The sequence below is a fragment of the Cyrtonyx montezumae genome, unplaced genomic scaffold, assembly GCF_038088225.1.
Source record: "Cyrtonyx montezumae isolate F1298 unplaced genomic scaffold, pur_monq_1.0 scaffold_11, whole genome shotgun sequence".
In the NCBI taxonomy this organism is placed as follows: domain Eukaryota; kingdom Metazoa; phylum Chordata; class Aves; order Galliformes; family Odontophoridae; genus Cyrtonyx; species Cyrtonyx montezumae.
In genome coordinates, this window is record NW_027071837.1 from 9,030,597 (window position 1) to 9,054,717 (window position 24,121).

At 42.8% G+C, this 24,121-nt stretch overlaps 1 protein-coding gene across 3 annotated transcripts in view; it reads left to right on the top strand.

The window, feature by feature from the left end:
* Positions 1–1,441: 1,441 nt before the first annotated feature.
* Positions 1,442–24,121, top strand: part of BRWD3 (bromodomain and WD repeat domain containing 3) — a 49,044-nt gene continuing 26,364 nt past the window's right edge. For all 3 annotated transcript variants that reach the window (XM_065729523.1, XM_065729525.1, XM_065729524.1), the window contains exons 1-11: positions 1,442–1,516; positions 1,608–1,666; positions 1,874–1,903; positions 2,093–2,152; positions 10,164–10,314; positions 12,680–12,778; positions 19,498–19,658; positions 21,222–21,443; positions 21,528–21,628; positions 22,306–22,376; positions 22,983–23,083. In XM_065729523.1, coding sequence (XP_065585595.1) covers positions 1,480–1,516; positions 1,608–1,666; positions 1,874–1,903; positions 2,093–2,152; positions 10,164–10,314; positions 12,680–12,778; positions 19,498–19,658; positions 21,222–21,443; positions 21,528–21,628; positions 22,306–22,376; positions 22,983–23,083 — 1,092 coding nt within the window. In that variant the 5' untranslated portion in view covers positions 1,442–1,479. The remainder of the gene's footprint in view (positions 1,517–1,607; positions 1,667–1,873; positions 1,904–2,092; positions 2,153–10,163; positions 10,315–12,679; positions 12,779–19,497; positions 19,659–21,221; positions 21,444–21,527; positions 21,629–22,305; positions 22,377–22,982; positions 23,084–24,121) is intronic.

The following is a 24,121-nucleotide window of genomic DNA, read 5'->3' on the forward strand; positions in this document are numbered from 1 at the left end:
TCTTAATGTTTCAACTGCATTGATTTACTATGATTCAGCTCTTGGTATTCAAAGCATGAAGATGAGTTGTCTCATTTTGTTTTTCAGTTGTGACGGTGACTGTTACACTGCCAGAGCTCAGGAAATTTGAACACCAAATGCCAGGTATTTATGGTACCAAAACATAATTGTATGTTAAGGAATGCTGTCGATTCACTTCATAGTTTAGCAACTTATTGCTGAATTGAAATACATTTCTGAAGCTTGAACAGGATGCTTTATCTGGAAAAACTACTTGTTTCCCTTGAGAATATCTATGGAGATTGATACTGCACACTATTTTCTTTGAAGAGAACAAGTGCTGTATAATCCATGTCATTATTTCCTGGACACTGGGAGGAAATTATTATGATTCAGCTCCTGAAGCACTGACTGTGAGCAAAGACAAGTGTGGGAGCTGGGCTCAATGATCCTGTGGGTCCTCTTCACCTCAGGTTACTCTATCATCATGAGAAACACCTCACCTAGTAAAGCCACTGCAGCCCAGCTTCTTATCTGTCACATTGCCTCGGCTCTGTGTTAAGGACCACCACAAGAGCAGCCCCACTGAAACACTGCGAGGTGCTGATGATGACAGGTGTCACGTATTGATAAGCTCCCACTTATGTTAACAGAGCATAAGGGCATTTCCTGAGCACCTGAAATTGAATGTTGTCCTGAGGACCTTCGTGTTTACAGCGGAATTCCCTGTGATGCTATCACAAGGGTGCTTTGTGGGCACCCAAAGCCCAGCATTCTGCCTCCAGCACCTTTGTGTTTGTGGCAGTCAGTGTGAGCTATACAAGGACGCTTGTGGGTGTCCAAAACCCAGCATTTTGTCTGTGCTTTCGCCCGTTTAAAGATCCTCCTTCACAGGAAACAACTCCACGAGCACAACTGAAGTAGTTTATTTCCTGCACCTTTAGCGCATTACACGCCCATAAAATCGAATAAAAGCTTCCCCTCGGTCTCCTTCTCCCAGCCGGGCCCTCAGCCCTGCCGCTTCCCACCCCCATCCCAACAGAAGGCCGCTCAGCTTCGCCCCTTTCCCCGCGGCCGCTCCGTTTCCTCGCACTTTCCACACGCGCACCCCGAGCCGCCCCAGCTGCCGGGGCCCACGGGGCCCAGCGGCCTCAGCGCGCCGTCCCCTCCCCGCCCGGCCCGCGCCCCGCGTCACCGCCCGGCCCTTCCGCCCCGCCGCTTCCCTGCTGCCCGCAGCCGCTCCGCAGCGCCCTCGCGCGGCCGGCGGCGCTCCCTGCACCCAGCTCGGCGGTTGCCTTCACCGGGCCGGGCTATCTATGGGGCGAACGGCGATGCCATGAAGCCGGCGGAGAACGGCAGCGGGGGGAACGCCGCGTACGGGCAGCGGGGCTCCTCCGTGGGCGCTCGGCCGTCGTAGGAGCGCCGAGTCCGCGGGGCGCGATCCGCCACCTCCCCTCCCCCTCGGGCCTCCTAAGGAGGATGGCGACAGCGGCCGCCCCGACCCAGCTGGAAGCCGGTGGGTAGCGCTGGCCGCGGGGGTTCCGCCGCCGTCCGCCCGCTTTGTAACCGTGTCCCCTTCTCCCGTTCCCCTCCCTGTCCCGACGCAGAGCTCTATTACCTGATCGCCAGGTTCCTGCAGTCCGGACCCTGCAAGAAATCCGCCCAGGTGAGCGGGGCTGCCGGCCGGGCCGGGCGGGAGGGGAACAGACGGGACGGGGAGAGGGGACGGGGAAGGGAAGCAGAAGGGACGGGACGGGACGGGACTGCGGCGGGCGGGCGGCGGTTGGGGAGGGGGGGAAGGAGAGGGAGACACGGCGCTGCGCCGCGGGCTCCGGACTCACGTCCTTTGTGTGCGTGCTGTGTGTGTCCCCAGGTGCTGGTGGAGGAGCTGGAGGAGCACCAGGTAAGGGACGGCGTTGCCCGGCCCGGCCCGGCCCCTCCCGGCACCGCGGGGCTGCGGTACGGCCAGGCCGGGGGCGCGGAGCGGAGCCGGCTGCCCTCGGCCGCCCGGGGAGGGGTCTGACCGCCGGCTCCGTCCCTCCTCCCGTTCTCTCTCTCTCTCTCTCTCTCTCCCCCCGTCTCCCTCCCGCAGCTGATCCCCCGGCGCCTGGACTGGCAGGGCAAGGAGCACCGCCGCAGCTTCGAGGACCTGGTGAGCCCCCTCGCGCCGGCGGCTTCCCCGCGGCCCCGCACCCCCCACGCCCGGCGCTCCCCCCGCCCCGCCCGACGGCTGTGCCCCGCCGCCCATCAGGCCGCCACCGGGCAGGGGCGGCGGGGGCACGGCGGGGCGGCGAGGCCGGGCCGGGTTGGTTGGGGGAGGGGGCGGTTTAACGGGAAGGGGGGCGGCGTGGGGGAAGTGTGTGTGTGTGGGGGGGGTGTGGGGAGGCTGACTGCGACTCGCTATTGTGGGGCCGGGGCGGGTTATCCGAGGGCACGTACCGGGGCCCGGCCTGGCGAATGGCGCCGCGCCTTACAAGCCGGAGCGGCGCGGGCGGCGATGCAAGGAGGCGGCTGATTGGCTCCGGCGCCGCAGAGGAACTGGTGGGGCGGTGGGGGACTCGGGGGCGGCGGGCAGAGCTGCGGGGCCGCCCCGCGGTGCTGGGCTGGGAGTGCGGCCTGCGCCGGGTCCTGCGTGGGAAGCGCGGTGTTGAAAACACTGTGTGACATACGCTGAGAGGAGGCTGGTTGCGATGCTCTAACCCGTGTGGATGCCTGCTGCTGAGGAAGGCTTTGCCTTCCGCTGGGGCGGGCACGGCTGCTGAGGGCCGGAGAGAAAAGCGGCCCTGTCGTTCTGCCCGTGGCTCCGGGTGACAGCGCTGACCCTGCACCTGGCTGCCTGTCAGCTTGGCCGTAGCCGTACTGGCACACTGAGCATCCCGCTCCGCACCTGAAGGAGCTCTGCGCTCCCATCTCATAGAGCGCCGTGGCCGTGAGGGCTTTGGGCACGAGTGTTGCGATTGGTTTTCCGTTGTAGCACTATTTTAGCTGTTCAGATGCAGGTGGGAGAGCTCTTGGCAACGAGATGGGACGTTGGTACCCGCTGGGTTTCCCTTTCCAAAACATAACTGAGAATTTAAGTTGATTGTGCTTCGTCATACCTCTGGTGGATAATTCCAGGGCTGTTTATTGAGTGAGCAGAAATAGAGTAAGTACTGCATTCAATAAATCTCAGTGCTGTGTGCGATTTTCCTAGAGAATCTGAAACTTAACAGAAGGCTGGTTCAGGTTTAGCTTGTGCCTGCACCTGGAGAGGAGTGCTAACAGCAGCAGTGTGAAGTCTGATTTGGGGCTGTTTTGCTTCATTGGTTTCATTGTATCTATGTTTTTCCCCTGCGTTCTGTGAGGTGTGGCTAGGGAAGTGTTAAAGCCTTTTCTTCTGTGTTAGGTGGTGCTGCTGAAGCCATATACCTTTAAAATTTTCAGAAGCAGGAAACAAATTGGAGTAAAGTGAGGCTTGGAATTAATGGGAAGTTACTTCTTGGTGCACAGAACTATCAAAGTCAAGTTTAAGATTTTTTTCTTCTGTTTTAATCTAATCAACAATTATCCTTTTTGATCATCTCTTTTCTAGTTTTGTTTGGTTGGTTAATGCGATGAATCAGTAAGGAACAGGACCACAAGCTAATGGTTACAGCAGGACAGGTTGATGCTATGTGGGATGAGCTGAGCTTCAGTTAATCCTCAGGCTGAAGCTTTTGCTGTCAAGGATGTGGCAGGAAAGCCTTTTTCCCTCTCTGCTTAGAGTTTGGTGAATCTGGAGTTTGGACCTTTGGATGCATATGATTGTATATTAACCTGAACTACTTGACTTCTGTGCTAGCTGGATGTCTGAATGTAACATTTGGAACAAAGCTAGGGCTGTGGAGAAGAAAAAACTCTGAACTTCAATTTAATCAGCTCACTTTGTGAACAAAACATTAATTACTGACGCTAGCAGTCAGGGATGAAGTTTTTTCTACCCATTTCTCCTGTTTGACCACTTAGAAGCAGGAAAGCAGTCAGTTACAATCTTTGCCTTGTGTTGCAACTGCACTGGGCAGGCAGGCCTGAGATAATTGGGCAAAAAGATTTGCAAACCCAGAGTAGTTAGGTTTGTTTGCTTGCTTGCTTGCCCAATATTCTGCTCCTGCAAATCTGACAAAGAACTTATTGTTCGAATTGCTGATGTTTCAACTTAGACTGAGAATGGAAAACTATTTAGTCTAGAGCTGGTATTTTTGTGAGAGTTTGCTGATGCTCTTGTTGTTGAGTGTGCTATTGCTCTGAGGGCTTTTGGAAACGATAAAGATGGAACAACCTAGACACCAACCATGTGGCTTTTATCTAGTTAATGCTTACTCCTATGTCCCTCAAGCTTTCAGTCAAGATCCAAAATCTCTCTGTTAATAGATTGCTTTTTCTCATTTGAACTTAGTCTTTGACTTTAAATGTCAGGCGCCCACCAGGCAGAATAGTTTAAGATGCAGTAGTAAGAATTGTATCTAGTAAGCAAAGCCATGCAGAGAGTATGAGCACACTGTGCATTTGTGTTCCCTTTCCGTTTCCTGCTTTTTTCCACTTTGGAGCACTTTTTATGTGCAGCATGTGGCTGCCTTTCTAGATAATTGTCCAGGTGTGCCCCAAAGGTCTGTATGCTCCAAGCAGTTTTTTACTTTGCTATTGGCTGCTGGTGGTCTTGGGACATGAAACATGCTTGTAAAGGGGAGGGTCCTCGCTTTCATTATGAAGGTTTTAGGTATGTCAAACTTTCACGCAATTAGTACTTCTATTTTAAATTAACCACAGCAGCTTAATGTATAGCCAGCTGCTGAGCAGACAAGTCAAGCTGAGCTGCTTTAGATTATCAGAAGTCTCCAGTGGACAGCCTTTGGAAGTTATTTATTTTTTATTCCTGATAAAAACGACTGGTCTGGTTTTCAAGAACTTTCTGAAGGACTGTCTATTCTGGCAAAGACTGTTTTGTTCTTTGTGCTGAAGTTAAGCTTAATTTTAGTAAAAACAGAACATCAGCTGTTGTTGGGCTGTGTATCTGAGTGGAGAATTTGTATCTGTGGATGGCTTCACTAGTATGGAACAGCTTATGGGATTTGGCTTTGAGTTTCTGCCTCGTCCATCTGCATTGATTTAAAACTAGCTGTGAATCTGAGGTGCCGTTATTTATAGATATTGCCAATCCCAGCATTAGCAGCAGAGAGTTAGTACAGTTTTGTCACCTCAGGAAAATGTCATCTGCTATGTGATAGTTCCAACCCACTCTCCAAGGGGAAATTGAGTGGATAATGGCTTTTGAATTTCTGTGTATGTACATATTGTTGACATCTTGTAGGAGTCCGGTGTCGGAGCTTTCTTTTGCTGAGATTCCATATTAGAGGTCTTGAGTAATTTCCTGCTTGCTCAGCTGCCTTGGTTCTCCTGGTCTCCTCTGCTGCTTTTTGATTGAGTTGTCAATTGATTCTCAATCGATTGTTATTATGGCAGATGAGAGCAGTGTGGTACAGCTGCCTGGAGGTTACAAACATGCTGCTGCTGCACAGCTGCCTGCCTGCCCCAGGACCTGGTGGGAAGGGGCCTTCCAAAGCCGCCCTTGCTCTCCACCTTCCCTCTGCTGTGTGCTTTTGCATCAGATTGAGTTGGTGCTTTGAAGCAATGTTTCCCCGGGCCTCCCTAAAGAGATGTTTCAAAGCTATCTCATTCCAGACCCTGGGAACACAGACATCTCATTATGAGTAGTAATCCCAATGACTTGTCTTTTTGTTTGTTTGTTTCCTGTTTATCGAACCGTTCTTGGGAGGAGAAACTGTCAGCAGTAATACCAGGGGATTTTGTTTGTTTGTTTCAGGGCTCAGCAAGCCTCTTGCCTGTGTCTTAGCTGCCCAGTGAGGACTCTTTTCTTAGCACTCTGAGATTATGTTGTAATACTTCCAGCATCAGAAGCATGAACAGGTTTAGGGGTATGACTTTCTCCTAGCCCTGGTGTGACTTCAGTAGCAGTTCCTTATTTGGAGCTGCTTATCTCTGTAGCAGCATCTTTGCATGTTAGTTGAAGTTGTTGTGATTACGTTGCATTCACCTGCAGTTGTTTACATGGAGCTTTTAGAAGGATGGACTGACTTTGCTCGATTATTTGAGTTTTTAGATCTATAAGACCTGTGCAGTTGCTTTGTTGAAGTGCTTTTCCATGGTGCTGTGGCAGTCTCAAGCTCTGATACTTTAACCTGCATAAAGTTGTTGCATCTAAAGGCAGAACTGTTTTTATATCGATATATATATATATATATAGATCTCTTTCTATATATAAATATATATATTTTATCCCAGTATGTGCAGAGAACTGGCTTTCACTTAGCATGTCTTCAGCTCTTCTGAGTTATTTTAAAACAGTCCTTTAAAAGCTCCTTGTTTAGCATGTTTTTGGCCTGTATTACTGGTATCTTACTCTTTTTTCTCTAATTTTCTATTTATTTCTCAAAAATAGTTTTTAATATTCTAAAGATACTTTCTAATGCATTTGGGGAGGTGTTAATATGCTCACTAGTGTTGATTTTGCCGTATGGCAAAAAGGTGGAGTGTCTGGTGTGGCTGTAGCTGATGTTAAGCTCTTTTTTTTTTTTTTTTTTTTTTTTCTGTTCTTTGAATGCAAATCTGATCTGGGAGGTGTCATTTTTTTCTCAGCCATGTGTTTGCAGCTTTACGTTTTGGGATGATTTAAAAAATCTGTGTACAGCTGTCTCACACAGAGGTGAGGGGCAAGAGTTTTGTTTCAAGTTCTTTTGGGAACCTGAAAACAAAATTGCTTGTTCTGCTCCAGGCTGCAGTTTAAGCGTTTTAGTTGGAAGTTACGATGGAAAAAATTCTTCAGGAGAATTTACTTCTATTGCTGTCTGCCTGTGTAGCAGTTTGGTAATAACAATATTAATATACAGGTTAGGGGCCACTTAGGCTGCTGTGGTTTGTAGAAACGTGTAAATGACGGGGAAGGAGAGCCATGGAGCCTTTCCTCTTTAGTGTGGTCTGGTTCTGATTGCAGGTGGCAGAGCTGATGGGTAGGGCGTGTTAATAAAGGGAACGATCGCTTTGATATGCGCCCAGTCCGTGCAACATGCTCCATATTAAATGTTGCTGAGGAAAGTTTACAATCTAATAAAACTGAGCGCTGAGATCTAGCTGCATCCGCAGCTCCCTGATGCTGGTTTAGCTCTGGCTCAGCTTTGGGTTCATCAGCTCTCCTGGTCTGGCAGGGAGCAGCCAGATGTCTGTGTCCTGAGCTGCTTAGCCTCTCAGGCACCCAGACAAATCACCGCCAGGCATCTGCAGATAGCTGCCACATGCTCGGAGCTCTGGTGCATCCATCTTTGATCTTTGAATGGTGGCAGGTCTGCAGATGTGTTGGTGCTCGCTCTCTTCGCTATTCTGTAAAAAAAAAGAAAAAGAAAACAAAAGACTACCTTAAAGATCTTTATGCAACCAAGTAGCATTCTGCTTCTGAATAGATGTACTGAGTCAGTCAGTTCTTGTTGAATAACGCGTGCTTTGTGTGAGTATAGCCAGGCTCTGTCTCCACTGTAGGATATCTGCTGCCAGGCTTAATCCAACACCTCTCTCCAGACATGGAATAGCAACGAGACTTCAAACAGTACGTTCCTGAGTGAAAAGGGATATGTTTCGCTGTGATACGCTGAGAGAATGGTTCAGCTTTTCTGAAAGGTTTCCAGAGAGGAGTGGTGGTTTTTTTCTACTCAAAAATTGAAATGGAAGTTTTTTTCTGCTTCTGGATTGGTTACCAGTTTTCTTTTAATCTTTTGAGCTTGAATAACTGCTGGAATTGATATTGTTGACTAAGACACGTGCTACTAATTATCAGAGATATAAAAGAGCATTTCATACTCTGAATTTAATAAATGGCATATTGTCTCTTTGGATTGCCTTTGTTTCAGATCCACCCCTTACATAGTGAAGGGAGGCTAGCACACAATAACAAAGCATTTTTTACCATTGATGCATTTATAATTTAGAGATAGCTAAGAATGATGGACAAATAGAAAAGTTCAGATAATCCTTACATCTCATTCTGGCTACTGTTATATCATGTAATTTACAATTAATGACAGTTCATAGTTACGTCCTAAACTTCACTGGCTGCACAATTGGGTAGCTACTAGGATTGTTTTGGAACTGTATGGTTTTGGGGAAAAAAACAACACGTTTGAACGGCTGCACAAACTTCTCAGCATGGGATGGAATTCGTGGTACCTTTCAATTCCTCAGTGCTTGTATTATGAGAAGTTGTGATGTGGACCTGTGCTAACGTAGTCATCACATTTATATTTCTTGCAGAATTACAAAGCCCAGGGCTTTGGAGGAGCTTGCCTTTCACATGGATTGCCTTGCAGATCTTTGACATGCAGTGATTGGTGAAGCCTTACTTTGTGGTGAAGCCTTACTTTGCCATTCAGATCTGGAGCATTTGAGTTGGTTTCAGTTAAATAATACCTTGTGTGCATCATTAGAAAAGGCTATGATTCGTTTGGTTAAAATCTTGCTCATGAGTGCATGGGACAGCACTGATGTGGTGATGGCATTATGTGACATGACTCACTGCTCTGGGCCCCAGTAGCACCACTGCTGCTGTCCAATTGGGGTGAACCATTTCCCAATAACATGTGGTAATAAAGCCTGTGATGACACAGCTCATCCAGTAGTATTTTGGCAGCACACCTCAAAGAAATGGTTGTCTGTTCCTCTTTCCTGCTGCCTGCTGCTCTCTCTGCTGAGCTGGGGCATTCCCTTGGGGGTGTGGGTGAACAGGGTAGCTGGACCTGTCTGGTGATGCTCTGCTGTTGAAAGAAGTCGTCCTCTGTTTTTCTTTCCACCAGCTCTGACACTTGTCTGAATCAGTCAGCTCTGCAGAATGCTTTCCCTTCTGTGGGTTGAATGCTCTCTGAGCCTGGGGAACTGAAACAGCTCACAGTGTGATAGATGAGCACTGGGGCTGATGCCAAGGGAAACTTGATTGAGTAGTCAGGCTGGGAAAAACTTGTCCTGCACTGTAGGGAGGGACCTGCATTGCTGGAGAGTGCTTAGAGCTCCTCACCAGCATTGGGTGCGACTGGACGCAGCTGCAGTGTTTGGGTGGGAGGGGGTGTGTGCATAGGTGTGTGCTGCTGCTGTTTCTTTACAATGCATGCTGTTCTGGCCTTTTCAGGTTGGCTTTAGTATTACTTGACATTAGTTTGTGGCTTGGGAAAACAAACAAACAAACCAACCTTTTTTAGTATCATTATGGAGAATAAAATGTTGCAGCAGGTACAGCGATTGTAAATAGTTCCAGTTCAGTGTTTTCTCAGTCTTAAGCCACGGGTACCCAGAATCTGGAGGGCCTGCTGTTGTTGATCTTAGAAAAGAGATGGTTGTAGCTTTGCGTCCCAGGTTGAAGGAGCCAGATGGACTCTGGTGTTACATATTTTTATTGGCAGCTGGTGGTTGTAGTAGGAGTCAGGCAGGTGCAGAGCACTCTAGATAAGGCAGCAAAGCTCATTTATTGTTTGGATGGACTGTTGGGGAAGCTATCTCATATCCCCTCAGAAAACAGTCTCTGTTGAAAGCAGGAAAGGAAGAATGTTTTCTCAGGATAACAAATGAGAAGCTGACACATGTGGGTCTGAAAGTTACTATTCCTAGAAGTTAGAAAATAGGGACTGGGTATTGCTCTAAGCATAATGTTTCAGGTTTTCAGGCTTTGTACGTGCACTTCTTACAGTTAATGTAAGGCAAGGGTTTTTCAGCTAAGCAAAACATAGTGCATGTAAGAAGAATAAATTGAAGGGTAAAACAAACTGGAAAAGCCCCTGGGCAATCCTTCATTTGATCAGACTAATGCACTGAGAATGCTGTGTTTCAGGGATTTTTTGTTTGTTATTAAACAGTGTTACAAATCTAGCTATTACTGCCTTGATTTTCTACCTTGACTTTTTCCATGGTCTGTGACACATTGAAAGATATCTTACGTATAATTAATTTTGAGGATCCTCTCCCCATCTTCATTTTAGAAATTATTTAAGTAACTAATTTAAATATTTGAATAGGAATATAAACAAGAAAAAAGAAATACTAGCAGAAGCAAGAATAAAACAATTTTCAGTTACCTGTGTTATCTATATGTTTAGGTGGCTGTCAATGCACACATCCCTCCGGATTATCTTCTTAGGATCTGTGAGAGACTCGGACCGCTTTTAGACAAGGAAATCCCACAGAGCGTCTTAGGCGTGCAGACCTTGCTAGGTGTTGGGCGGCAATCTCTGTTAAGGGCAGCAAAAGGTAAGATTTTCAATTTGTGTCTGTCTGCATTTTGTTTTGAGGAGCAAAACCTTTTATTTCAATCTATATTGTGTTATCTGAATTTGTGTAAACCCTGGTTTATCTTCTCTGCTTTTCAGCTCCTGCTTGCTTATTGTGGTCTCACTAAAATGCAGTTATTGCTGGCTCTGTTACAGTTTCTTTGGCTGGGAATACCATTTGTATGTCTATTATTGCCTGATCTTGTTACTTCTCCTTTCCCTCCCCAGCTTTTTGCACTGGCATTTGTGTCAACAGTGTGATGAACTGGATTAGAGATTTGATCCACCTGAAAAAAAATAAATTTTTCCAAATACATAAACGTGTGTGTCTGAAATAACCTACCACAGTATACATTTTGCTGGGCTATCTTTCATGCTGGTGTGTTCCACTATTTCATTGTCTGGCTGTACAGACAGGTTGAAGGGTAGGGAGGCATTTGGGACAGCAGTTAGAGGGTTGGAGGAGAGACATTGTTTGGTGATAATTTCGTGCTTGTCTTTGCTAAAAGTTAACTTGAACAAAATCCCCTGTTCCTTTCATGAGTAGTATGCCAATCTAGTCATTCTGAAAAACTCCTCTGCTTGTGATAATGTTCCTGAAAGCACACTTTTGTGTTATAACTAAGGGGATCTGAGAGCAGTTTGCTACTGAAAAGAGTGGTTCCTCCCTTCTCCCCTCCCTGCTACTTCTCCCCTGTAGGAGCCAGAACTCGTCTGATCATATGGTGTGCTGATTCATAGCTGAACTGTTGCAAAACTAGTATAGTCCTGGATTAAATGAGCTCGTGGATCAGAGTGCTGGAGGTGACAAAGGCAGCAGGAGCATCCTCTTGAGAGAGGAGCAGGGGTGGAGAGCTGGACCTTCCTGTTTCAGTAGCAATTGAGCACTTAATTTTCTGCATGAAAGTGAGACACAGATGCATAACCAGGATGGTAGCTTCTTGCTAATCCATTTGAGATCACCTGATGGATGTGGTATCTGCAATCACTTACCCAATGTTTGGGGGATGAGTCCGTGTTTTTTTATAATTAGAGACCTTCAGGTTTGCAGGGAGGTCTGCAGCAAAACGTTTCTTCATTTCACATCGCTTTGCCTCTTAGAAGAAAACATGGAGATGAACATATCTGTGCTGGGAGATAGTCTCTGGGCGAATTAGGGAGCAGAGGCTAGATGAATTGCTGACATGTGTAGTGTTTGCTAAGTGACAAATTTCTTGCAAAGAGAATTCTGCTGGACTTATGGTGGTTTTTTTTTCATTCAGGAAAAAAAGGTGCTGTGATGTTGTGCTATTTGGTGTTCACTTTGTGCATGTACCTTTCTTAATATTGACACATACAGGTATTTTTTACCCTTAGTTGTGCTTCAGAATGAAGCTTCCATTTGCCATTACCATTTAGAATTATAGTGATCAAGTCTGGAAAGTATAAGTGCTGTTTTTAAGGTGCCACATCATAATGCTGTGTGGCACAGTTTGGGCTGTAACCAGAAGGTGCGCTCAGGAGTCTTTCTGAGTCACGTAACCTTGTACACAGCATACTCAGAGATCTAGGTGGTGATACACAGATCTACCAATCTGTGGCACTGTCCTTCTGTTTCAGTTCTTATTCACCATGGCAGCTCATTTCTCCCCTCCAGATGGCCAGAAATGGAAGAAGTCCAGGTCTAATTTCTGAGGCTCTCTGAACAGTCTCAGAAAAATTGCTATTGTTCTGGAGAGAAGGCTCTCTGAGGCCAGTTGGCAGCATGTAGCTGGAGTGCCTTTAAAGAAAAGTCTGCATTTTAAAAGCTATTTTGGGGGGGGAGGGGCACAGGGGTTCAGAGGAGTATCTGAAGATAAGGCATATTGCCACCGGTTGCAAGAAAGCAGATTTAATTTTAAAAATTCCCTTCTCTTTTCAGGGAGAAAATGTATGTGAGTGTATTCTCAAATGTACAGTTTGTGAGATCTTCTTTGTGGTGGGATTCCAGAAGGACTAAAACCACACCAGAATTCAGTGTTGCCTCAATACAGAGTGCATCTTCTTTTTTTTTGTTCTCTTTTTCTTATCGGTAGATTAGACACTATTCACCAGAATGAAGCAAAAACAAGCTAAAAACATTTACAGTCGTATTGCTTAGGTACGAGAAATCAGTGTAACAACTTCCCCCAGTTAAATTTCTGACAGACTACTTAAAAAGATAGATCTTGTTCTTCCATTAGAGCAGTTGAGCCTGGAGGCTGAGAAACGACAGGCGAGGATGCTGGGAGTGCTGCTTGATGCTATTACTTCTAGGAAGGATAGGTCATTTGGGCCTGGCTTGGCTGATCATTTCTCATAACCTGCTGTTAATCTTTCCCATACAGATTTCAGGCATACACTATGGAAGGGATCAGCATTTGCAGCTCTTCACAGGGGCCGGCCTCCCGAACTACCTGTAAATTATGGGAAACCACCAAACGTGGGTGAGTTTTGATGCATCAATGAGATGGTTTTTCCTTCGCTGTGTTTTTATTAGTGTACCATCTTAAAGTTACTCTTTCTGGTTTTTCATTAATGGCTTTTTTTGAAATGTCATCATTAATTAATCTAAAAAAAAGCCAACAAAAAAACCAGACCTCACTGACTGTAGAATAACTGTTTTTGCACTGTTCTGGCTTCAGCCTTCTATAATATATGTATGTGTGTTAAAACATTGTGTCCACGTTAAAAGGCTTTGTATGTCAGCTTCCTGTTTAGAGAGAAATAGACTAATCTATTTTTTATGATACACCTGTGTAATAAGTACATGTGCCTGTATGATAGGCATGGTGTCACGCTCCAATATAAAGGAGGGAGATGAGGTTCTTAGATTGTGTATACCCGGTGTGAGATTAAGAAGCAACGGTTCAAATGTTGGTCCGACCAGTTTATTACCAATATTGACCAGGGAGATGGGGAAGGGGAAGGCGGACACTGTTACCAATATGGATGATGGGGAAGGGAAGGCGAGCGATAGGAAAGATAGGAAAGAAGCAAGGGTTTGTACAACGCAGGGAAAGTCACCAGCCAGGATCCCAGGGGCGGTCCGGTTGCAAGCGGTTCCGACGGTCCGAGGCAGAAGAGCAGGGGTGGCAGAAGCGGGGAGAACAGCAGCAGCGACGGGCAGCCCTGAGCAGCAAGCAGCTGTCCTGGAGAAGCGGCACCGGGTCAGCGCCGGGAGGGGCAGCAGCGAACAGTGATCATCAGCTCGTGAGGGTTCAGATGGTACAACACCTCAAAGGAGCGGTGAGGTCCAGGGGAAAGCAGCATGTCTCAGGCAGCAGGCCCAGGAGGGAGTTCAGCAGCAGCTCATGAGGTTTCTGATGGAAGGGCACCCAATCTCATGGATGTCGATCCCTCTTATCCTCCATTTCTCTTGCCTATGTGACAAATCCTGTGCTAGCATGCCAGGCAAGCGTCTCCTGAGATGGCTATCTCCCCACGGAGATGAGTACCACGCAAAAGAGTGTTAAGTGGCCACTGAGCTGCAGCTTATCTCTTTCGTTGCCCCAGTGCCCATCTGCTTGTCCCTTAGACAGAGGATTTCGCAACCCTTGCCCAGAACTTCCTTGGTCATGTTCGGACATGTTCATCAGCGAACTTTGAGGCAATGGTATAAAATAATAGACTCTTACACGTGGTCACAGCAGCATGTAGGCAATCTCTCATTCAAGATCATTAGCCAGAATAAAGCACCTGGTTCCCAGGTAACTTCTGTGTCTTAAGAATTCATTTTATTTCAGTTACGACAGAAAGCAGACTACTTGAAACATCATTTCTATAAAAGGAACTAATCACCAAACCACCACTTGTATTTGCTTTCAGTTGAATAAAGAACTTTTATAGCACTCAGATGTTTGTATGCATTCAGTTTATTTATCATTGAAGAGCTCTGTTTTGCTTAAACTGAAGCGTCTTTTTCCAATGTGGTCTAAATTTTCATGAACTGCTTTTACGGCAAACAAACTTGATTCTTGTAGGCATGAATATAAGTCCTCTTTGTCATGATTTCTCTTCATATTAGGGTATTCTGTCTATGATTACCATGTAAGTGTTTATGCAGGTGTATGGATTTCCCCTGATTTGTTAGGGGATTCATTCATGTGCATTTCTGTTATCTGCTGAGGGGAAATGTCTAGTGGGAAGTGTTTCTGTTGAATTCCATCCAACTAGCTGTAACTTAATGTGACTTAAATCAGGATGCTGAGGACACCTAGGATAGTGGTTTTTTTTTTTCTTTTTTTTCTTCTTTTTTTCCTGAACATAATCCTTGTTTAATCTCTGGAAATAATTGATCTTTTTAAGGAGATTCCATCCTCCTTCCCAGCCATTTCTCCTCTAGAGATGCAGGGATTATGGTGATAATCTTCTACTTCTACAATATCTGTTCCTCTGTTTATGTTTCTGCAATTTCTCATTGTCTCTCGTTACTAAAAATTAACCTTTGTCTGACACAAAAATGAGAAAGTTGAGTCTGCTTGTGGTTGAAATCAGTAGCACACTTTGCATAAGGTCTGTGGTGTTCTGGCAACAGTGACAGAAAAGCAAAGTTAATCTGAGTCTTCTGTATGAAAAATAAATGGATATTTGCCTAGATCTTGTTCATAATTAACTATTACCTTGGTAGCTTTCCTGCTTTTGTCAGGTAATTTGAGCTATACTTCCTAACTTAAAAAACTATTTCTATGTATTGGTAATGTTACTTCTGTGCTTATCTCTGCATTTATTCTTTTAGGTTGGTTCTGAATTTACTTTAAAATTAGCACTTAGGTTTGTGGACTTTTAATAAGATGGACTATAGATTGATTTCATAACCTCAGTTTCAGTAGAAATTCTATTTCCATAAAGGCTTCCGGATCAATACTCTGGCAAGAGCTTTTTGGAATATGTGGTGTCACTGATTAAGTGTAGTGATGGATTGGAATTCAGCATTGTCATGCTGTCATGACAGAGGTCTCTGCTACCTGCTTGGTGACTGTTCAGTGACTTAGAGGACAGAATGTTTTGTTGTTTTTGGTATTTTCCCATAACTGCTATTAAGAAACACAAAAGTGTTATGTGGAAATGAGTCTTTATAAGTCAGAAATTCCTTTCTGTAAATAATAGTTTCTAGAAGAATACAGTTTTCCTTGGTGTAGGTATATAAGCTGCCAGTTAGAGAGGATAATGTAGACAAAGTTTAAAAATACAGAAATGTCCTGTTCTCAATGTGTGCAGGAGACGGAAACTTTGTTTTGGTGTTGCCAATGGCTGTTCCTGAAGAGGATTTAAAGAAATTTTTCTGTGCATATTTGTGCAAAATTGAGTGGGATTTTTTTTTTTGGGGGGGGGAGGGAGCGGTGCTGCGGTGTATGTGTCTTGTTTTAAAACACTAAACAAAGAACTACACACAAGCTCTTCAATATTTCAACATGATTGTGAATTTCTGTGCTGTGCTGACTTAGTCAGCCTGGGGCAGTCAGGAGGAGACAGCCTGGAGGCTTCTGGAAGCACTTGCTGAAGGAAGTTCTGGAAGTTAGTTGGGCTGAGGGAGTGGATGCCCGGCATCATGTGCAGTCATGAAATGAAACCACTGTGCAGACAGGTAATTCAGGCGTAGAAATAGTGGGTATAAGTATTCTGACATCATTTCTATTCTAGTGATAAAGATTTAAACTTGCTGCCAGAAGGGTACCATGGTGAAGTAGATGAGTGTGGCCTTTCAGACTGTTTCTTTGCAGGTTTTGTGGCAGTGGGATTGAATGAAGTTCCATGAAGTCAGTAGCTCTGAAAACCAGATTGCTTTGTTTCTGTGCTTTTAGCAGGTCTGTCTGTCTTGTCGACACATCTGTTCTTTGAGAAAGTATTTGGCATGAGTGAGCCAACTGTGTGTTTCCCAGTGTCCATGTGAAATCCAGGCTCGTGATATGTTTCCTGTGCATGCTTTGAGGGGTACCCAGCCTCCAGGCCTGATGTTACGTTTGTTGTGTCATCTCTTGCAGTATAGATTGCCACTTCATAATTACTGTTCTACAGTGTGTTTAAGTCCCCTGCACTCACTGCTGTGATACCTGTACTTATGGAAGTGTAAGTTTCTTTTTTGGAAAGAGTGCATGTTCAAGGACCAAGGGCTGTGAGAGGCACAAAAAATATGTGTCTTACTGCATGGCACCCCAAGCTAGTGCTGCAGGTTGGGCTTCTTAAGCCAGGGCTTTCCCCAGCTCCAGGAGTCAGGAATCTACATCCCCACCAGTGTGCTGCAGGAAGGATCACATAATCTGGACTTATTTCTGAGGTCAGCAAACTCTCCTTCCCAAAGGGAGAGTGTGACAAGTTCTGTGTGGCCATAGGGAGTGTTTTGGAGACTGTGAAGGTTGCGAGTAAGGAGTGTTTTAGCTGGTGAAAGGCTATCAGCAGCACCGAGGTTCATGGCATCTCTGCATGTGGGTAGCAGTCATGTTAACAGCTAGAAGCACAAAACTTTATCTGAGAAGGCAGTTCTGTTTGCAGAAAAAAGTTGTTTCATTTCTTAAAAAGTAGATATGCTCACTGTTAGTATCACGTAACATCGGGACCCTTTTGAAAGCTTTTCTTAGGAGAAATAGTAAGGGGAAGGGGACTTGACCTGGCAGCTGTTATAGGCCTCGTATGGCACGAAGTGCTACAGCTGATTAGATGTGTTGTTCAGAGTTTTTAGAGGTACTATTTTGCTGATTCTCCCTGCAGGAATCAGATTTCTTTTAATGATTTTAGGCTTTGAATACAATAACTTCATTGTACTAAAGAGGACAGATTTCCCAGAGCTTTTTATCTTGTATTTAGCTATTACACCCATTATTCCTACCAAAAAATATGAGAAGTAGATTTGTGTATGGTTTGTTATTTTCTGAGGTGTTCATGAGTGCTGCTTTGCAGTTCCTTTGAAGGCAATGAGCATTTATGAAGTGTAAGTACATCAAAATCTCAGTGATGGCCTTGTTTGTGAGATATACGTTTCTGGTATATACTTAGCTTACTTACAGTGAGAATTGGGTGTACTGAATGCTTCCTTCTTTTTGTTCTAAGATGCTCTTGTCCCTGGCTGTTGTTACACCTTGTGCATGGTGTGTCCTTTGTGTGAGTTACATTTCCAGAAGGGAACACTGTAGTCCGCAGAAAGTGTTGTGATTTATTGGGAATATATTGAAATACAGTTATACCTTTTTGGTTCACGCTCTTTTGTGTGTGTGTGGTTAAAAAGTTCACAGCCATCTGAAATTGTTTCAAAGCAGGGTACACTGTTACTGTGTGTTTGAGTGCACTGAAAAGCACAGCAGAATTACAGTGTTACTCGGCTGCTACATCTCTGCATTGCCTTGACAACGTCTCCAATCATGGGCAAACTGAACCATTATGTTTTTAAGAAGTTAGGTGTTAAGCTGGCTTGTCTAAGCAATATATAATAATATAATATTATGTGTAGGCAAAGCAGAAGGTACCTTTTTTTCTGTATTTATCAAAAAGAGATCTCTGTTCCCTCCTGTAAGAGATAGAAATGAAACTTTTAACATTTTTCTCCATTTTTCTAGGGGAGGTGGTTTCTATATAATAGAACAGTTCCTATATAATATCAGATATTGGTTGAATTGTAGGCAGATAGTAAGTTAATTTGGCTCAGTGCATTTTACTCCTTTAGTGCTGCTGAGTATGTGTTTTTGCATGACAAACAAATATTGACTGATGATAACACCATGGTGGGAGCCTGATGATTTTTTCAAGCACATGCTAGTTTCATGCTACTGTGCCTCTTTGCTAATATGTGACATTTTTGTTGCATTCAGTCGTCAAAAATAACCCAAATTTCAGGTCATAAAACTGAGAAACAAAAGCACCTTCTATAAACCTGGATCAATTCATTTTTCTGTCCTACTTATCTCTGCTTGTGTTCAAATGCCTCCATCTTGTAAATGTACAGAAGTGTGTTACCAGTTTGTAACTCTTTTATATATATAAAACTTTTTTCTTTTCTGGTGAGCGTATAGACAGGTAAAAAGTATGATCATCCAATTAAGAAAATGGGTCAAGTTGTTCATTCTGCTGTTAAACTAAAGGGCTGAAAGGCACTTGAGAGCTTCCCGTGGCTCCTGGGAAGTCCTGCCTACTGCAATGTGCAGTACACAAGATAAGGGGACCTGCAGGGAGCCTCCTATTGCAAGCACTCTGCAAACCCACCAGTACAGCAGCGCTGTATCTCGAGTGGCATTCAGAAAGAACTCTCAAAGCTCTGAAGTCAGAAGTTCAAGTGATATGAATTAGGACAGGTAAAACTAAATGCCAAAAGTTATCTCAAATTGTACATTGGATCAAATATTAGAAGTAGTGTCTTTCTGTATTCTACAGCCATGATGATATTCCTGCAATGGTGTGTCCTGGCAGTCAATTTCATGCTTAATCTCTCCTCTCATTTCCTAGTGGAAAGGTTCATAGTTACCTCCAGCAAATCTGCTATCAGTGCTTATTTCCACCTCATGCTTTTGTGCGTTGAGGTTTCAGCCTCTTTCTATCAGGACCCCTAGTGTAGCAATATGTTGTTCTTACAGGATTTTTTTGTGCTTGGTGCTCTTGACCGGAGCTCTTTCCGTCAGTGCTGTGTATTTCTTGTTCTTATATGGTGATAAAAATGAAAGGAAGTTGCTGCTACTGCCAGTAATGAGAGAGACTTTATGGGAAACATATAGAAAACCCTTGATCCTGATATATGCTCTAAGATCATTTCCAAATAAATCTATTTTTAGCACAAGTTGAAAAACAAACAAAAATTGTGTCATCCAAAAATAAATTTGTGGTAATCGTTATATAGGAATTACATATTACTAATGCCAATTTTTCAAAATCCACAGAGAATATATGTTGCCTGATTTGAACTCTTGGAATAATTTTTTGTGATTATGCAAACCCTTAGTTTTGCTTTAATATTCATTAGGAAACCAGGTGTATCATGTTGTAAAACGTTTTGAAAGCTTCTTCCTTCATGATTGTATATTTTCTTGGAAGACTGTACAGAATGTTCTGATAAGGTGGCAGAGGTTCAGATTTATAGATTATAAAAGTTGTTACAAGTCTTATATTGATACAATATTTGTTTACTTTGAGTTCTGAATACAAAATCCATGTCTTAATTTTTGTTATTTTTTTTTTCTTCCAGTAAATATCCTTTCTGCACGGCAATTAACTGGATGTGGACGTTTCAGCCACTTATTCCCAACATCCACCTACCAACAGATGAAGATGCACAAGAGGATATTAGGGCATCTATCTTCTGTTTACTGTATAGCCTTTGATCGCAGTGGGAGAAGAATTTTTACAGTAAGTCTGATAATTTTACTTTTCTTTGAAGATTGCTTTGCTTAGTTTGGTTCTCTTCTTTTTTGAGTCCCATAACAGCCTCTTTGTTGCTGTTTAAAATGCAGAAACAGCCTCCAGAAAAAGAAAGGAAGAAAAAAATTGATATATATGAAAATTCACCTTTTTCATTGTTAGTTTTCACTTTCCCTTGACTTGATATTTAAAATTGCTTCTGGTTCTGGAGGACTGAAACTTAGCTATCTACTTGCCAACCCTTACAGAAGAGCTGTTGCAGTCCAGATAACCCTCTTGTAGCTCTTATTTGAAATGTGTGCTCATTTTTATTGATTAATAAACTTTCTTGCTGAATGGCACCTGAATCATTCTGGACTTTGTAATTATTGTGCATGCTGCTAGCTGAGTTTGGCCTTAACACCTTAACACAGTTTTTTAATTTTTTTAAACTGTATCTTACCTTTTGGTAACTTGGAAATTCTTACAGTCCTTCTCTTAAATTTCAGTAAAATCCTGGTGGCAAATAAAGAGCCTCATTACTTCATCTACAATTTGCACCTCTGCTAAATGTACTTTCTGAATTTGTAGTATGTCAGTACATATTCATATGAATATATGAATAGCATTTTCAGTTTTTTGTTAGAATACATTAACATTCATTTCTGTGATGCTGTGCTTGGTTTTTCTTGTATGTATTTAAATACTAACAGTTTTTTTAATTAATAACTAATAATTCATTTTTAAACAGTGAACACTAATCCCTGTCTTGTCTTTTCTTTGCCCTTGTCTCCCATGGATAGCTACTTAGCAACAGTTTACCTGGAAGGCTAATTGTTACCTTTGTTTTCTCAGTAGCTTTCCCACTAATTATGAATCGATCAGATAGGTATTGTTATGTTAATTTCTCTGGCTTGCAGTGAGGGCCTTACAGTTTTTATCTATACCATTAAAAAATCTTTCTCATCTGCAGTTATATGAAGTACTGAAACTGATTGTCTATGAACTTATGTGCAGCTAATAAAACATAATTTAAAGTTAAATGATGTTGACATAATGTTTAGTGTTATTGCGTTGATGTGCCTGAGTGCTTAGTGGTAATCCTGAGAGAACACTGGAGAAACAGAGGTTGAGACTTGAATGCAGCATTCTGCTGCTCTTTTTCTGCTTGAATTAGGGTCAAATTTGGCATCCTTTTTAATTCTTGAATAGTTCACATATCTGTGAACAGTGATTGTGGTCACACAGATGAATGTGCCTGTTAATAATACATAATTAAGCATCTCATCTGATTTTTGATTACTACTGAAGGTACTGAGAGATGTTATATTTGCAGTGTATACTAGAACAAATCATGAAAGTGTCTTTTATTTTGCCAACATTTAAATCCCTGCCACCACAAAATGATTCCCAAATTCAGATGTGTCTCTATGGAGTCCCTGTGAAGTTGTTCACCTGGCAGTTCATGACCTTGAGGTCTTTAGGTACTTGTTCATCCACAGCCCACGTGTATCAAGAACACATAACGTGTATATTATTTTATATAATCTTTGGAAATTCTTGTGGCATTAGGGGTCAGATGATTGCTTGGTCAAAATCTGGGCTACGGACGATGGGCGTCTGCTCTCAACGCTGCGAGGACACTCAGCTGAGATTTCTGACATGGCTGTTAACTATGAGAACACGCTGCTGGCAGCAGGCAGTTGTGATAAGATTGTCAGAGTGTGGTGTCTTCGAACTTGTGCCCCAGTCGCAGTCCTGCAGGGCCATTCAGCTTCCATTACTTCCATACAGGTGAGGAATAACATTTTTTCCATAAGCTGATGAAATAAAATGTAGAATGAAATTAGCTGATTGAATTCTAATCTTTATTTTCAGTTCTCTCCAGCAAGAAAAGGCACAACACGATACCTCACTTCTACTGGTGCTGATGGAACAATCTGTTTCTGGCAGTGGCATGCTAACACTATGAAGTTTAAGTAAGCCTGTTCAGATAATTATTATTTTATAAGAAGGACCAATTTATTTGAAATTTTAAAGTGGAAGGGAATGCTGGGATAATTAAGGCCATGTTACTTCTCAATGAAAAGTTCCTTGGGGATGTGTTCTGCTATAATACTTGCTGCTGGATGACTATGGTGTGAGTGGCATACGTAATACCAGTGTGTAGGGCAGAGCGCGCTTTGTTACATACATTGCAGAGTCTATGGCATTAAAGCACAGAGGTGAGGCCTTTTTTTCTTTTTTCTGTGCTTTTTTAGGCTGTGCTGTGGAAGAACATAAAGCTTTTGTGTATAGGACCAAATCCTTGTATAAAGTGTACAAGAAAAGACAGTCATTTGCTTTTGTTCAGAAGAATGCACATCTATAGATGTCATCAAACCCACAGTTAATAGGAAATAAATTCTATTAGACAAATGGCTTGCCAGGTTCTGTTTTAAATAGATTTAAGTTGGTTAATACAATGATTAATAAGTTAAATATTTTCTATTAAAAATGATGGTTTTACTAGTAAACAGATAAGAATAATCTCTAGCAAAATAAGGTATGAATTACAAAACAAAGAGCTTTAGGATGAACATGCTGACCTTATCCCCTGAATTGCAGTGCAGGAATAAAGTAATGAAAAGTAAAAATGCTGTTATGTCACATATAGGGATCGCCCTGTGAAATTTGCAGAGAGGTCCAGGCCTGGTGTTCAGATATCTTGTTCATCTTTCAGTTCTGGTATGTATGCGTTGTGAGATAGCTGAAAAGCATTTTCGGAACTGTAATTCCTTTGTTGGGTAACAGGGCTATTACTTCTTTATAAATATGAATGATAGCAAAGGGTTTTTTTTAGGTAATCACAGCACAGTTAAACCGATTGTTTGAATCTCTTCGTGCAGTAATTTAGTGCGTAATTTCTCTTAACACACTTGAAAAAGATGTGCTTCCATACTTGGTTTGGCTAGTGAGGATATCAAATGGTTCCCCTTCTCTTGTTTTACATAGGCTGTCTGAAAGCACTGTGGTAATTTCTGAAGGTTTGGGGGAAGCAGAAGGAGCAGATGAGTGCTGTAATATGCAATTTTATCCTCCTTTGGTCACAAAGACCTACAGCTGGAAAATGTTGTAGCCCTTGTTGTTATGTTAAAGTTGATATGGTCTGAGGAAGTGCAGGTTAAAGCAAAACTTGTCAGAGTTGACTTCTTTTTACAGGACATACATTTTTATCACATCAAAATTCTCCATTTTAAAACTGTAATGTACTTCTTTGACAGTAAAGTAGTAATTGAAATTAGTTGTTCCTTGAATGACTTTTCTTCTCACCAAAAACACTATCTGTTTTAGGTGGCATGTTCATTGCAACAGGTAGTACTGACCACGTGATAAGAATATATTATTTGGGCTCAGAATCTCCAGAGAAAATGGCTGAATTGGAGTCTCACACGGTAAGACACAAATCAGAAGGGAAATTTTCCTTTTCCCCCTGCTGTACCTTATTTCAAAAACTTAGGCTTTGGATACACTATTAAGTTTTTAGTTTTAGTTGCAGTTTTCATGCAAGACATAATTATTCCTATTAAATTTATTCTTGAATATTTAACTTGATTTGTGACAGAAATCCATGTAATAAAAAGACCCCAGAGTAATTCTGTTTTTAGAGTATGCCTTCAGCCTTTGGATCATTTAGAAAGTGAGGAAAACTTAACAGCATCCTTTCTCTGATGATGCAGAAGGGTTCTCATTAAAATTCAAAACATTCTGAATATCTATATAAAAATCTTCAGTGCTAGTTTATAGGGTTCTGAGTCTTGATGTTTCTGTTCAAGCCATTGAATGTCCTGATTTTATTGAAATCTGATGAAAAGCAGTTACTAAAGTAGTGTCAAATCTGTTTTCATTTCTTAATTGTTGCTGAGAACAGAGGTTGATAGTGTTATTATGTTTGTGGTAAACAATATATCAGAAAGGCCAACTTATAGCAATACTGATAAGCTTCTCAATGATGAGGAGCTTGGAGCATTTATCTTTATGCCGTAACAACCCAGCTGCCCACTTCAATAGTATTTTGTGCATTAGGGCTGAAGAGTGAATTGATTAATTGAACTTCGGAGGGAGTCATGAGTTCTCTGTTTATATCTCAGAGCATCAAGTCAATAAATCTAGCTTGCCAGAAAGAGCTTGTCTTCTATATTCAACACTTCAGCTTTGGAATAAACTGAAATTCCTTTGAGTTTTTTTTTTTTTTGCAAGTCTTTTCAATACCTCAGCCTGCTGTTAGTCTACCCTTGAAAAAGTCCTGAGCTGGACACTTGGTTTGGGACATTTGTGGGAGTAAAGAATAGCAAGTGCACATAGCTGACACAAGAGTTAAGCAAAATAAAATCACAACAATTAAAAAAAGTCTAAAATTTAATGTAGTTTCTCCAAAATAAAAAAGTGAAAATAAAAGCAAGATTTGTTTGCTTTTTCTATTATTGGATAAA